The sequence below is a fragment of the Pseudonaja textilis genome, chromosome Z (genome assembly GCF_049901715.1).
Source record: "Pseudonaja textilis isolate UNSWEBS1 chromosome Z, rPseTex1.2, whole genome shotgun sequence".
NCBI classification, from domain to species: Eukaryota; Metazoa; Chordata; class Lepidosauria; order Squamata; family Elapidae; genus Pseudonaja; species Pseudonaja textilis.
The window spans coordinates 80453-95267 of record NC_142008.1 but is presented as its reverse complement, the minus strand read 5'-3'; the positions used below and the strand labels follow the sequence as shown (position 1 = coordinate 95267).

The 14815-nt window shown below is 48.7% G+C and overlaps 1 protein-coding gene across 1 annotated transcript in view; it reads right to left on the bottom strand.

Moving 5' to 3' along the window:
• Positions 1-14815, bottom strand: part of SSPO (SCO-spondin) — a 151091-nt gene that overhangs the window by 76954 nt on the left and 59322 nt on the right. Inside the window, 8 exon segments of the mRNA XM_087917120.1 lie at positions 843-989; positions 1466-1496; positions 4488-4710; positions 6056-6176; positions 6972-7078; positions 9953-10136; positions 10553-10717; positions 13204-13345. Coding sequence (XP_087773246.1) covers positions 843-989; positions 1466-1496; positions 4488-4710; positions 6056-6176; positions 6972-7078; positions 9953-10136; positions 10553-10717; positions 13204-13345 — 1120 coding nt within the window.

Here is a 14815-nt window from a genome sequence, read left to right as displayed (position 1 = left end):
TCCTCCTTTCTCCTTATCTATCTTCTCCTTTTCCTTCTCATCCTTCTCTATCTCCTCCTCCCCTTCTCAATCTTCCCCTTCCCCTTTTCCTTGATTGTCTCCTTCTCATTATCCTCCTCCTCTTCCTCCTTATCTATCTTCTCCTTTTCCTTCTCCTCCTTTTCTATCTTCTCCTTCTCTATCTCCTCCTCCTCTTCCTCCTCCTCCCAGAAGGAATGCCTGCAGGCCATACATAGAATCCATCCACCCAAATATCTTTGGCCAGACAACGACTGTGAGATGAAAGGCAATGTCCCACCTCACAGGGGTGTACCATAACTAAACATGGCAGTCTGTTAAGGTAATGAATATTTGATAGCTGATCAGCTGCTGTAAAGCTGCTGTAAATGCTGATGCAATGAGGATGAGTCAGCAGGGATATTGCCACTTTAAGGCTGAGGATGGGTCCATAGGGTTATTGCCATTTTAAGAAGTATATATAGGAGGCCATGAGAAGACATCTCTCTCCTCATGTTCTATCTTCATTGTAGTACTCTGTGCAGAGTAATGAAGATTGCTTGCTTGCCAGGTATTTGCCTAATAGGTGTATGTATGTATATAGTAGTCTTGTCTATAAACCACTCTTAAAAGACAAAGCCGCTGTGTCCTGTGTTTTGCTCTTGCGTTGTCTCACAATAGTAGTCATGCTGCATACAGTCTGACACGGTCAAAACTCTCAAAGCCTGGAGGAACTGGGAGATGTTCTCCACGTTTCTCCACACCTCGCCATCCTGAACGTGACGAGAGCTGAGCAGCAGCAAGACCACCCAAAAGTCTTTACTGGTGCTTGGCGCAAGACTCACCGCAGTGGGCCTCATCCGAGCCATCGGCACAATCCTGTTGCCCGTCGCAGACAGAAGCCGCCTCCACACAGCCAGAGGTCTCACAGGCAAATTGTCCTTGCATGCAAAGGACCCGGGCCATCCCAGCAGAGGGGATGAGAGTTGGCACTGCCAAAGAGAAGGGAACAACAAAGTCCTTAATAAAGGCTTCTATGGGTTCTGATTATCAGAGTCTGTTGTTTTATTTTTATCATATTCTCACATTAAAGGATCATCCACTAGGACTCCAACGTCTCTCTTGCAGTGACTGCTTTTGGAGCCAGGATTTGAGCCAGAATCCCCCAATGGGATCAGAGGTAGTATTCAGCCGGATCGGACTGGTTCTAGCATACCAATAGCGAACATTTTGACTGGTTCAGAGAACCAGTAAATACCATCTCTGGCTGGCGTTACCTCTCCTATAGTCTGTTGTTTATTAGCTCAGCTTATTCGCACGGCAGAATGCATTGCCGTGCCTCAGCTGAGCTTAAAAAACAGCACAGTTCGCTATCGTCGATAAAGAGTGCGGTCTCCAAGCCCCTTTCTTGTGTGTATGAAACACTTGTTTGGTGCGCACACACGCTAGGCATGCCTGCACGGCTCACCAGCATTGATACAGAGGGTGGTGTTGGAGTGCTATGCACGCACGCACGAAGCAAGCTCTCAGAACCTGTAGGAAAAACTTTTGTAACCCACCTTTGAACGGGATGTCCCTCCCGCCCCACCGTATTACAGCTCTGCCTGCCTCACCTGACCAAGCGGGCCTCCACCCAGGGGTTTCAGGTTGGTGTGAAAGAACGTGCCAAGTGGACACTCTGGACGCACTGCTTGATCCAGGAGTTGCCGGGGACCAAGAAGTGGTCTGGAACTGCCGAGAAGGGGTCAGTCCTGCAGCACTGATCCGGGAAACTGCTGCCATCGCTGGTTTGGTGTAAGGGGTCAACCGGGTGGGGGTGCCAAGAGTCTTCTCCGGAGGAGACGGGGCTGTGGTGGGTCTTGTGCGGATTATTCCGGTGGCTGGGCTGCTGCTGGCAGAAGTCAACCGGCCCATGGCGCGCTCCGTCTCTGGGTCATGTGAGAAAGATTGAAACAGGAGAATGAAGAGAATACCCCCCACACACACAAAAAAAGTAACCCTTAGCTAAGCTGTCCTGGCCCCCACTCCCACCCGGAGGACAGTTGGGGTGAAACCTGGTCATTAGGATGTCACGTTCCCCCCACAAGCTGGACACAGTCTGAGTCTAAATCTGAGGAGGAAGACGAACGGCTGACAGGGAGTGAGAATGTGGCTCCTGTTGGCTGCGGAGGAAACTGGGGAAGGGCAAAGTCTGGCTGGGCAGAGCAGGGGAGATGTAGAACAAGGGAGAGGGAGTTCAAAGGAAGACCCCCCCCCCTTCATCCTAGGGCACGCAGGGAGGAACGGAGAAGGGAGCAACATGAAGAAAGACAAATCAGAAACGACCAGGAAGTTATAAAATGAATTAACAACCTTCTGAGAAATTAAGTCCAAAATTTATAGGGCCTTTTCAGATAATTAAAGTAATAAACCCAGTAACCATGAAACTTGATCTCCCTTAGGCTATTGGGGAAGGAACATCCGGTGTTTCGTAGTAGTTTATTAAGGCTGTTTGTTGATTCTTCATTGAAGCCAGCAGAACGTGTAGCTCCAAAGCCTTTGTTCATTTGTAGGGCATGAACGTTATGAGGTTAAGAAAATTTTGGATTCTAGGATTTTCAGGGCGAAGTTACAATATTTAATTTATTGGAAAGGCTATCCAATTTCACAAGCGACTTGGGTAAATAGCTGGAAAGTTAATGCTGATTGATTGGTGGGGAAATTCCATGAAAAATACCCACACAATCCTAAGGCGAATCCTGTAGGTAGCAGAGGAGGTTAAAATGTGCATTGTATGATTGTGTCTAACCTAATTTCAATCTTCGTGTATTTTATGTCGTTGTAGGGGTTTCTTTTCAAAGGAGGGAGGGTAGCCTGTCAAGCCCAAAATTGACCTATGGGTAGCCATTTTAGTTAGGCTTAGTATATATTCTTTTTTCTTACTTTCTCTTTGGCAGTTATGGGGGAAGGGTTTCGGGCTTGCCACATTCCTAAGCAGGGAGGAGTGGAGATCGAGAGAGTTGTTTGGGCTAGGTGGTTCTTCTTCCTGTGGGAAAAGGAGCTGTCCATGCTTAGTCCCCCTTGAGGTGGAAATTTATGACATCAAGCAACACTGCATTACTTCTATTGGAGAATGTGACTTTGTGGGGGTTGTTTCTAACTTCTAATACTGTGTGGTAATTCCGGGTTGTGTCAGATCTGGAATTACCATGGACTTTGCCAATTTGATGCTTTCCTAAATAAAAAGAAATTGTCTTAGAAGATGGATTGTTCTTTTCTTTTTAAATGGATTTCACCACTTGGAAACTTGACATCGTGTGCCTTACGGGAGAGGAAAGGGCCCTGATTCCCTTCACACCTGGGAAGGGAGTTTAAAGGAGAGGCAGTTGCAGGCTGCGTTTTCCGGGAATGAACTTTAAGTTTATCTAATGTTGGCTGCTGTTATGTGAGTTCCTGGCATCCTCCCAACTTGTTTGACTTACTGCGATGTTGCTTCATTTCCAAAACTCCTTCGCTTTTGCCCTGCCGGATTTATTACCTTATCTTACCATGTATGGATTGATAGTTTAAAGTTTTCTGTTTTCAACCTTTGGACTGGAATATCTGCAGCCAGAGGCTGTTGCAGGTTCGTGGGAGAGTTTGTCTCCAGACCGGAGAATAACCGGAACATTGGGAGGCAAAGTTGGAACTAATCAAGGGATTCATACTTATTTTCTGGCTGGGTTGCCTTTTGAAATGCCCCTTTGGGTCATCGCACAGCTTTCCAGGGAGCGAAATCAGCAGAGCCCATTCAGCAACATTGGAGACCCATAGATCCTGAAGGACATCCCTGAGCTGTCCACCTCCAGGTGCCCAATATCCCCTCCAGGCAGCCACCCCACAGCTTCCTCTCCCCACCCTCAACTCACTCCAGGTGCAGCCAAACACCTCCAGGCGCAAGGAAATGCTTTGGTGGTACTCCACGGGCACGAAGCGCAGGAAACGGGTAAGGAGGGTCGGGCTGAGCTCCTGCCGTCTTGGGGTGCTGCTGTCAGAATTCCCCTCCAGAAGCTGCGGGATGGAGAGGACAAAAATGGGTGGTTTGAGACTATGGAATCCCCTTGTCTTCACGGTAAAGCAGAGAAGAGTGTCGGAGAGAAATTTGTGATGATGGAGAGAAAGGGATGGAAAAAACAGAAGAGAGTAACCCACAGAGAGGAGAGACCATTAAACGCTATCTCCGTTTTTTGTGAAGCTCACAATCGCTCCCCAGATTTGGCAACACCCACAAGAGGAGTGTAGTGGAGGAAGAAAAGGATCCGTCCTCTTTCTTCTGATCTCTCAGACTTGAAAAACCAAGAGAGACACATAGATCAAAGTATCTAAACTTCTCTGCCTCTTGTTCCTCTGGAATGCAGCCCCTCCCTCCTGGGAATCCAGGCTACAATCCACCACAGGATCAGAGATTCTCGGATAGAGGAACCAGGAGGACTTGGATCCTTCCCTGGATTGGAAGTGGGGAGATGCCATACCTGAGCCTTCAGAGATGTGACTGGGCTGTGTCCAGGAATGGTATAGTTCCAAAAATGGACCCCATCGTTGCTATAAAGCAGGCGATAACGTACGATGAATCCGCCTGAGCTGCCACCCCCCTGAGTGGCCACCGCTGTGATGAAGAAGGGCTGGAGAAGGTCCACCTGGAAGTAGGGGTTGGGGTCAGATTGAAGGGGGCTCCATCCTGGCTCTGTGCTCTGTCTGGAAAAAGAAGACACCAAAAGTCAGCTGCCGTCAAGACCACAAGCCGAACAGGAGGACCTTCTGAATGCCAGCCTTGAGCGAGTCTTCTGGAGACCTTCCCTGAATAGAAGAACGAGCTCCCATTGTATTTTTCTCTCCTGAAAAGCCAGGTTGGAAGAGCCCAAAAACTGGTCAAAGGATAAATGGATGGCGAGGGAATTCTGGGAGATGAAATTCCACCCATCCTCAAAGGGTCAAAGTTGAGAATCAACTGGAGATAAGAATGGATGAAGGGTTGGATGTGGATGAAGAGTTGGATGGATGAAAAGAGGGATGGTTGGATGGATGGATGGAGGGAGAGAGAGAGATAATAGGGAGATATAGATCAGTTCCTCTCAACATGTTAGCTGAGGAATTCTGGGAATTGAGATCAACCCGTCTTTAGGCTGCCAAGGCTGAGAAACACCTAGATGGAAAGAAGGATGGATGGATGGATAGGGGAGAGAAAAAGAGAGAGTGGTTCTCCACATGCATGCTGGGGAATTCTGGGAGTTGAAATCTGCCCATCTTCAAATGGCTAAGGTTAATAAATATCTAGGCAGATGGATGGACGGATGGATGGACGGAAGGAAGGAAGGAAGGAAGGAAGGAAGGAAGGAAGGAAGGAAGGAAGGAAGGAAGGAAGGAAGAGAAAGGAAACAGATTAGAACTCCATGCTGGCTGGGGAATTCTGGGAGTTGAAATCCACCCAACTTCAAGTGGTCAAGGTTGAGAAACATGAATGGATGGATGGAGAGATGGACGGACGGATGGATAGATGGATGGATGGAAGGATAGATGGAGAGTTGGATGGATGGATGGATGGATGGATGGATAGTTGTATGAATGGATTGTTGGATAGAAGGATGGAGAGTTGTGTGGATAGATGGTTGTGTGGATGAATGGAGAGTTGGATGGATGGATGGAGTTGGATGGATAGATAGAGAGATGGATGGGTGGATGGTTGGGGAGATATAGAGGAGGTGATAGAACAGAACTCAACATGCTGGCTGGGGAATTCTGGGAGTTGAAATCCACCTATTGTCAAGTGGTCAAGGTTGAGAAACAGATGGATGGATTGGTGGAGAGATGGATGGATGGATGGATGGATAGAGAGATTGATGGTTAGTTGGATGGATGGATGGAGAGTTGTTCGAATGGACAGATGGGTGGATGGACAGGAGGAGACAGATCATCTCAACATCCTGCCTGAGGAATTCTGGGAGTTGAAGTCCATCCTTCCAAGGGCCAAGATTGAGAATCTCTAGTTGGGGCACCACTTGAATTCTCCTGCTTGGAGTAGCTCCAGTCTTGCACCACTTACCCACTGGGCACCCGGTTCAGCCGTCCGGCATCCGGGGGACGTCCCTCCTGGTGGGAGGAGGCCGTCAACTGCTGGTAGGGGACACGTCCATCTTCCAGGCCGAGGGGCTCGTTGCAAGAACCTGAAGGGAAGGGTTGCAAGAGGGCACAACGTTAAGGGCATTCCTGAAACAGCCCAGGAGCAGAGGGTGGGGTGTCCTCAGCACAAAACTCCTCGGCGGAGTCGCAAAGGGCCTGAGTATCCTCCGAGGATACTCAGAGTTGGGGTTAGGGTGGTCCCAGAGGTTCAGCAAGGGTGAAGTTAAGGCTGAAAGGAGGAGTGGGGATTGGCTGGTAAAGGGTTGAAAGGGTGTGTGCGTGTGTGTGTGTGTGTGTGTGTGTGTGTGTGTGTGTGTGTTGTGAAAGTTCTGGATGTAGTTTCTTTCACTATCTTCCCTTACTTTCTTTCTTTTCCTTCCTTCCCAAATCCTTCCTTCCCTTGAATCTTTTCCAGCCTTTCCACCCTCTCTCTTATTCTAATCTCCTTCCTTCCCATCTCCTTCCTTCTTCCCTTCCATCCCTCCTATTCCCATTTCCTTCCTTCCTTCCCCATCTCATTCCTTTCATTCTTTCCCTCCCTCCCTCCTATTCCCATCTCCTCCCTCCCCTCCCCTCCCTCTTTTCCACTTTCCCCTTCCTTCCTTCCTTCCTTCCTTCCTTCCTTCCTTCCTTCCTTCCTTCCTTCCTTCCTTCCTTCCTTCCTTCCTCCTTCTCTCCCTCCCCCTTCCCTTCCGTTTTTCCTTCCCTTCCTTCCACCTTCCTTCCTCCTTCTCTCCCTCTCTCCTTCCCTTCTTTTTCATATTTCTTCTTTGTATCTCTCTTTCATCTAGATAAAATAGTTTCTTGCCAAAAACAGATCTCTCTCTATCTCCCCTTACCTGGCGGAGTGGGGCTGTGGTCCTCGGGCAAGGGACGTCCACCTGGGGACACCTGCAAGGGAGGGGAAAGAGGAGATGCAACTGGTGCTCTGGATACGCACTCACACCTGGGAAGACATGGGAGAAAGGTGGAGGGAGGGAGGCAGGACAGACAGAATGGAAGGATTGATCCTCCTTATAGACAGCTGGTCATTTGCATTCCTTTAGAGGGTTGTTGAGGCCCCTTGGAGGTTTGGCCTCGGGGTCCCCTGGGTGGTGTCAGTGGGGTGGAGCCTTCTTCGAATGGCAGTCCGCCCAATTTGCACTGCTCAGGTGACCCTGGGGGCTCAGACCAACACAGAGAAACCTCTTAGCGGCCTCAATGGCGCTCTGAAAAGAAGGCAAATGACCACCTGTCCACAAGGAGTAACCATCTTTCCCTTCCCCACCGCCCTTCTCAGAGGAGAAGCGAAATGTTTTCAAAGAAAAGGAGAAAGCCCAGTTGTTGAAAAAAAAAGCACAGGAAGAAGCCAGGCGGCCATGTTGGTTCTCAAGGGCCACCACCGAATCCCACCAATTCACACGTTTTAGCTTCCACCACCACCCCACTCCCAAACATCTCAGTGCAGCAGTGGGATTCAAATAATTTAACAACTGGTTCTCTGCCCTAATGACCGGCTGGGTAGCCATGGCTGGGTGGGCGTGTAACTGGGTGGGCCTGGCCAACTTGATGTCACTCATGTCAAGGGGGAGGCTCTCCTAGCCTGGCCTCCCAGCCTCCCCAGCTGCTTACCTGGCTGCTCACCTCACCTCCTGGCTGTTTGCTGGCTGGGAGAGGAGGGGCAGGATCAGGAGGGCCAGGCATGGTGAGGTACTGACTCCACCCAAAAAATAGCTACCAGTTCCGTTGAACCGGTGTAAACCGGCTGAATCCCACCATTGTCTTTATGGCTCTTTTTTTTTTTTTTTTTTGCACTTTTCCCCAAAGTTTCAATATCTCTTTTGGAAGAACTGAGGGGAGCCGAATGTCAACTCATAACTCATAATGTCAACTATGGTCTTTTCAGAGTGGCCAACAGAAAGGGAGAGGGGAGCAGCGCGGCAGCTTGCAAAACTGAAACTGCATCCTGTAAATGTTTTCAAAGATAGCAACTAGGTGACCGAAGTTTCTGCCGTGCAAAATTCTAACTGGAGAGCATGATTGATGACTCTGGGCTATGGAGGTGTCCCATTGGAGAATATGATTTATGACACATCCCGATGTGGAAAAACCAGAGTCAAGGGTGACAATGAATTATGTGTCTCAGAGTCAGCTCCACCCAGGCAGCACCCGCACCAGACATATTAACTCCCAATAAATCCTTTTGAAGTTTTGGGAGTTTTGGATTGAGACTCAGGATTTAAAGGCGGGGTAACTGCCAGAATCCTGACAACGTGATGACCAAAACTTGATTCAGGATTCCAGGTGTGGCCTTACTAAGGCTTTACAAAGCGACCCTTAAGACTTCACGTGATTTTGATTCTACGCCTCTGTTTCCGCGACCGAGGATTGCATTAGATTTGGGGGGGGGGGGGCTGCTGCAAAGGGATTTTGGAATTCTAGTTCAGGAATAGACTTCTCTGCCTAATCTCAACCCCTTGCTGCTTGTTCCCTCAAGTTCCTCCCTTTCATAGCCTGGTGACCCCAAAACTTGGCTTTGGTTGTCCTTCCTGTCCCATAGGCACCCTGGCAGCGGTGTGTGTGTGTGTGTGTGTGTGTGTGTGTGTGTTTCTCCTTACCACAGTGGATGGGGCCTCAGAGACCTGACCAGGCTTTTCTGAAGTCCACGGGCTGGAAGGAAGACCAGAAGAAGTTTGGTTAGTAGACCTTGTGAAGATCCACCAGAAGACGGACCCATAGATGTCAACTCATAAAACATTTCTATGCCTCTTTTAGAGTTGTCATGAATGGGGGAGGAGCAGTGCAGCAGTTTAGAAACCAAGAATACATTCCATACTTTATCTTGCAAAGATTGTAACTAAGTGTCATGCCCCTGGTGGAGACGGACTCTGAGGGAGAGGAGGAACAGCCAACAGGGAGTGGGAGTGTGGTTATCCGGAGGTTGTGGAGGAGGCTGGGGAAGGGCAGAGGCCGGCTGGGCAGTCAGAGGAGGACCCAGGCCCATCCCCTCTCCATCCTAGGGCACGCAGGGAGGAGAGGATAAGGGAGAGACAGTGGTCTACTCGGGAGGAGAGGGCCTTGATCCTCTTCATGGGCTGCAGCTGTGACAACTGAATAAGAGGACAGACATGCGTACAGGAGAGCGCTGGAAACAAAGCATGTAAATATCTCTAGTTTATGGTTCCTCTCTGAGTTTGGCGTCCTTCCCAGTGTGTGTTCTGTTATCTGTGGATGTCCTCCGGCCCTTATCTTGCCTGGTTTGTGTTTTTTTTTCTTCCTTCTTGTAACTGTTTGTGTGGGAGTTTTTTTGTCTTCCATCAAGAATCTTCGGAGCTTGGAAGCAAAGTGAAGGTATAAAAGGGGCTTCACCGGTTTTCTGTGTTTGCTTTGTATCCCACCCTGGGTCATCACACTAAGCGACTGAAATTTCTGCCATGAAAATCCTTAATTGGAGAAGGTGATTGATGACGCTCAGCTATGAATGGTGTTTCATGGAGAATATTAATTAAGATGCACCCAGAAAACCAGGGTCATAGGTGACAGTGAATTACGTGTCTCGGAATCGGCTTCACATAGGTCATGACGACATGTTCGCTCCTAATAAAGTTTTTGAAGTTTGGCTCGAGACTCATGATTTAATGCCGGAATCCCGACAGGCAGCCTAGAAGTGGCTGGCTGGGGTATCTCCCACCCTGTTTCCAGTGACACCCAATTTCCTCCCCATCGTACCTTTCCGATCCTGTATTGTTGGACCCACCCGCCAACATTCCCTTGATGCCAGCCCTCAACTCTAGACTTCTCCATGGCATCAAATGGCCTGTCAACTCCATTCTGTTCTTACCTGAGGCTGCCAGGTGGGGGCATGCTGCTCACTGCCAGGCAGCCGATCTCGTCAGTGCCGTCCGGGCAGTGAGCCACTCCGTCGCACCTCTGGCTGGCTTCGAGGCAGAGGCCGGCAAAGGTGCAGGGGAAATAGGGAGCTGGGCAGCCCTCTGGGGTGGGGGGCTCCAGGGAGGGGGCCACACCTGCAATGGAGGGAGCAGAACAGAACAGAAGAGTCCCATTCTGTTCCACTCTTGCTATTCCATTCCATTCTTTCCATTCCATCCCTTTCTTTCTATTCTATTCTATTCCATTCCTTTCTTTCCATTCCATTCGATTCTTTCTATTCCATTCCATTCCACTCTTTCTATTCTATTCCATTCCATTCCATTCCATTCTTTTCTTTCCATTCTGTTCCATTCTTTCTATTCCATTCCTTTCTTTCCATTCCATTCGATTCTTTCTATTCTATTCTATTCCATTCCATTCTTTCCTTTCCATTCTTTCCATTCCATTCGATTCTATTTCATTCCACTCTTTCCATTCTATCCCTTTCTTTCTATTCTATTCCATTCCATTCTTTCTCTTGTCATGCTGCATCTCCCCAGCGTCCGCTCACCGCAGCGCAGCTCGTCCGAGAAGTCCCCGCAGTCATCCACTCCATTGCAGATGGCTCCATGAACCCCAGTTGGCACACAACGTCCGTTCCGGCATTCGAACTCGCCGGCCCAGCAAGGCTTCCATCCTGGGGGGGACGTGGGCCCCTCTGGCTGCTCTGGGGACACTGAGATAAGACAAGAGAGAGCAATGGAGAGACTCAAGCCCACTGGGAAGGGCAAACCTCCGTCTGGTGCAGGCAGGCCTCGACTTATTATGTTTCACTTAGCAACTGTCGGATGTCAGAACAACAACAAGAAAAAAGCAACTTCAGACCCTGGAGATCCAAATTCAGAGGTTTGGTGACCGACTCAAATATACGACAATTGTAAAACCCTCTTTTCCAACCACTGGGAAGCCGGATTTGCTTCACAAGCTGGGGACTAACTGAACAACCACGGGTGTTAGGAATATAAGTCAACTAACAGTTATTTGGGTTGGAAATATATAAACCAGGATAGACATTTTAAAACTGTCTCTTTAAGAAAATGCAAAACTGTAATTGGGTGTGTTTTCTCAAATGGCCATAAGATGGAGCCAGAAACCTGGGTTGTCTCAGTGTCTCAGTGAGTCTCTGTTTCCTTCTGTTGGAGAGAGTTGCCGTTCCTCTTAAATGACTGTTACTGATCGTTGATGTAAGTCTGTTATTGAACTGTTTTTTGATACTGGACTTCGATATTTGGATTATCCCTGGACTGAACACTGATTGCTTTACCTGTGAATGACTTGGACTGCTTATCTTGGACTGTGCTTGAACGTTTATTGGAAGTAAAAAACCTACATTTACTGTACAGTGTATCTGTGTGTTGTCTGTGTGTTATTCTTCCCTACTGTCACTACGTCTCCCTGTATGCGCTCATTCTCCTAACAGGAATTACCTCAACCCTGGTTATGGGCCCAGGCTCAGATAACTGAGAGTTGGTGTGAATACACAGTACTGTATACAGACAGCTGTTTACTGATTAATTGTGGGTTACTATCCTAGTAAAGATGGCACAAGACACTTCAACAAGTCTATCATTGATAACCCGGTTGGATGGAGCAAACTAGGTTTCCTGGTCTATGAAGTGCAGTCTACTTCTGCATAGAGAAGGTTTATGGAATGTAGTTTGAGACCCACCGGATGCAAATGCTTGGGATCCAGAAAATGAGGACTATGCCAAGAAGATTGCTGACTTTAAACAGAACAACGAATTGGATAACACTGAGTGACCAGCAGCTAGTCCATATTCATGGAGAAGAGTCTGCTGCTAAGTGTTGGGAGAATTTGAAGAGGATTTATGTTCGTGACAATGTAGGTGCACACATACATCTTACACGTAAACTGTTTAGAGCACGTCTTCTGAAAGGTGGAGATACGTTAGCTCATTTAAACTTCATTAAAAGAACTTTTCAAGAGCTACATGAACAGGAACTGATATTTTCAGAGGTGCATCAAGTTTACATCATTCTTTCCTCATTGGATGAAAGTTATGATGATTACATATCTTCACTGGAAGTCCTGCCCAGAGATAAACTGACATTAACTGACATAACTGGAAGGTTGTTAGAAGAAGCAAGACAGCTGGATAGGGACCAATTGAAGAAGGAACAACCACAAGAAGAGAATTTGTCTTCAAGTGCCTATACTGTTAGGAAATGTTTTTCTTGTGGGGCTAGGGGACATATAGCTAGATTCTGTAAGAAGGGAAAACAACAGAATACTGGCAAACACCTGAAAGCCAAAAAGAATGTTAGTTTAGCTATGTCTAGCAATTCAACTGTAAACCATGATTTGTAGGTTGTTGATAGTGGAGCATCACAATGCATTACAAAAGATAGGGAAAGGTTTGTAAAGATGTCCATGAGTAAAAAACATGTATCATTGGCAAATGGATGGAAGATGAAAGCATCTGGTAAAAGTACTGCATATTTTTCTTGTATAAATGAATATTTAACTATGTTATATAATATATAATATTATGTACCTAAACTAAAATTTAATTTGCTATAAGTAAGGGCTTTAGTTAATCTTGGTTATGTAGTAACCTTTAGGGGAGATAATTGTATAATAGAGAAAGAGGGTAAAAGTGTTACTGCTACTTTAGAGAATGATTTATATGTGATACATGATGACCAGTTGAAGATGTCTAACTCGGTTTATAACAATGTTAAGCCACATGATGAATGTATACATTTACTGCATAGACGTCTAGGGCACATTAATTTCAAAATGCTCAAACAAACAAACTTGCCAAGGTGGTGCAGAGCTGCCAAGAACATTAGATAAAGCTACTAAGATGTACTTCCTACACAAAGAGTCTCCAAACACCAATCAAGTTATTCCGAACGTCCACAAGGGGCCATAACCTTGCAGCCTTACTCCCGAGTCGCCCGTGCTGCTGCAGCTGCTCTTTTCTTTGAGCAGCCCTGCATGTACGCGTGCTGGGCATGGGCTCCTCGGGCGGCTCTTCCTCCCTGCTGCCAGCCTCCACAAGCTCCCAATGGATTTTGTTCCCTTCCTGTGTTGTGTGAACCAGCTGTAAGGTCCCCTTCCAATACTGGTCTGTGGAGTCTACCATTTGTGTCCTGTCAGCACCCTTTCCTTCCTCCTTAGCCCACCCAGAAACCCACCTTTCCCACAACCCAACAACTCCAGGCGCAGGAAGATGCCATTGTGGAAGTCGTGGGGCAGGAGGCGCACGTGTCGGGCATGCACCATGCGCTGGAAGGTCCGGGCCACGGGGGTCGAGTCGTCGGAGTTGCCTTGGAAGAGCTGGGGAGGAAAAGACAAGAGACACAGAGTTTTTGGCGGAGTGTTTAAGGCACCCAGCTAGAAACTGGGAGACGGGGAGTTCTAGTCCTGCCTTATGCATGAACGCCAGCTGGGTGACTTTGCGCCAATCAGCAAGTAAAAGTGAGTTCTAGTTCCACCTTAGGCATAAAAACCAACTTTGGGCCAGTCACCAGGAGACGGGGAGTTCTAGTCCCACCTTAGCAGAGGGTTGGACTAGAAGTCCCGGGAGGTCTCTTCCGACCCTCTTATTCTGTGATTCTGTAAGGGCCTGCTATTCGATCAGTGGGTTGGACTAAATGACCTCCAAGGTCCCCTCCAACTCTGTTATTCTATGATTGTGTGTCTTCTGCTCGAGCAGGGGGCTGGACTAGAAGACCTCCGAGGTCCCTCCCAACTCTGTCATTCTACTTCGTCTCTTGTCCCCAGTTTGCCCTGAACTCTGCAGGTTTCCCTCGATCAAATTGTCCCATCTCGGGTCTGTCGGGAAGCCATCGCCGGGGGGCTTCCTGAGACGGAGGAGGTTCAATCCCAGCCCACTCCTCCACAGAGGTTTACAGGCCAGGGTGGGATTCAAAGATCCCAACAACTGGTTCTCTACCTGGTGGCTGGGTGGGCATGCCTACCTGAAAACTTCCAGGAGGGCCGTTTTTCGCCTTCCCCAGAGTCCGGAGGCTTCCCGCGGGCCTCTGGGAGGGAGAAAATGGCATCCCCTGGACTCCTGAGGTCCTCCAGAAGGCGGAAACAGGCCTCTTTGCAGACTTCCAGTACTTCCGGAGGGCGGTTTTTGCCTTCTCCAGAGTCCGGAGGCTTCCCGCGGGCCTCTGGGAGGGAGAAAACAGCCTCCCCCAGGCTCCTGAGGCCTTCCAGAAGCTGGAAACAGGCCTCTTTACAGACTTCTGGTACTTCCGGGAGAGTTGTTTTTGGCCTCCCCAGAGTCCGGAGGCTTCCCGCGGGCCTCTGGGAGGAGAAAATGGCATCCCTGGACTCCTGAGGTCCTCCAGAAGGCGGAAACAGGCCTCTTTACAGACTTCCAGTACTTCCGGGAGAGCTGTTTTTGGCCTCCCCAGAGTCCGGAGGTTTCCTGCGGGTCTCTGGGAGGGAGAAAATGGCCTCTCCCAGGTTCCAGACCTGTTTCCAGACTTCCGGTACTTCCGGGAGGGCTGTTTTTCTTCGTCTTGGAGCCTCCATGCGGACTCTGCGCTTACCTGTATCCAAAATGTGCCGTGTGGGTCATGGAGACTCCTGGGAGGGGTGGGGAGAGGTGGGTGGGGACAGCTGGTCAGTTCAACTACCGGTTCAGCAAACCAGATGTAAATTTAACATCTGGTTCGCCCAAGCTGGCCCGAACCAGCGGAATCCCACTCCTCCTTACAGGCCAAGCTTTGGGCCTTGGACTTGGCACCCCCTTCCAGGAGGAGCTCTCTCTCCTCACCTTCGGTTCAGGCCTGG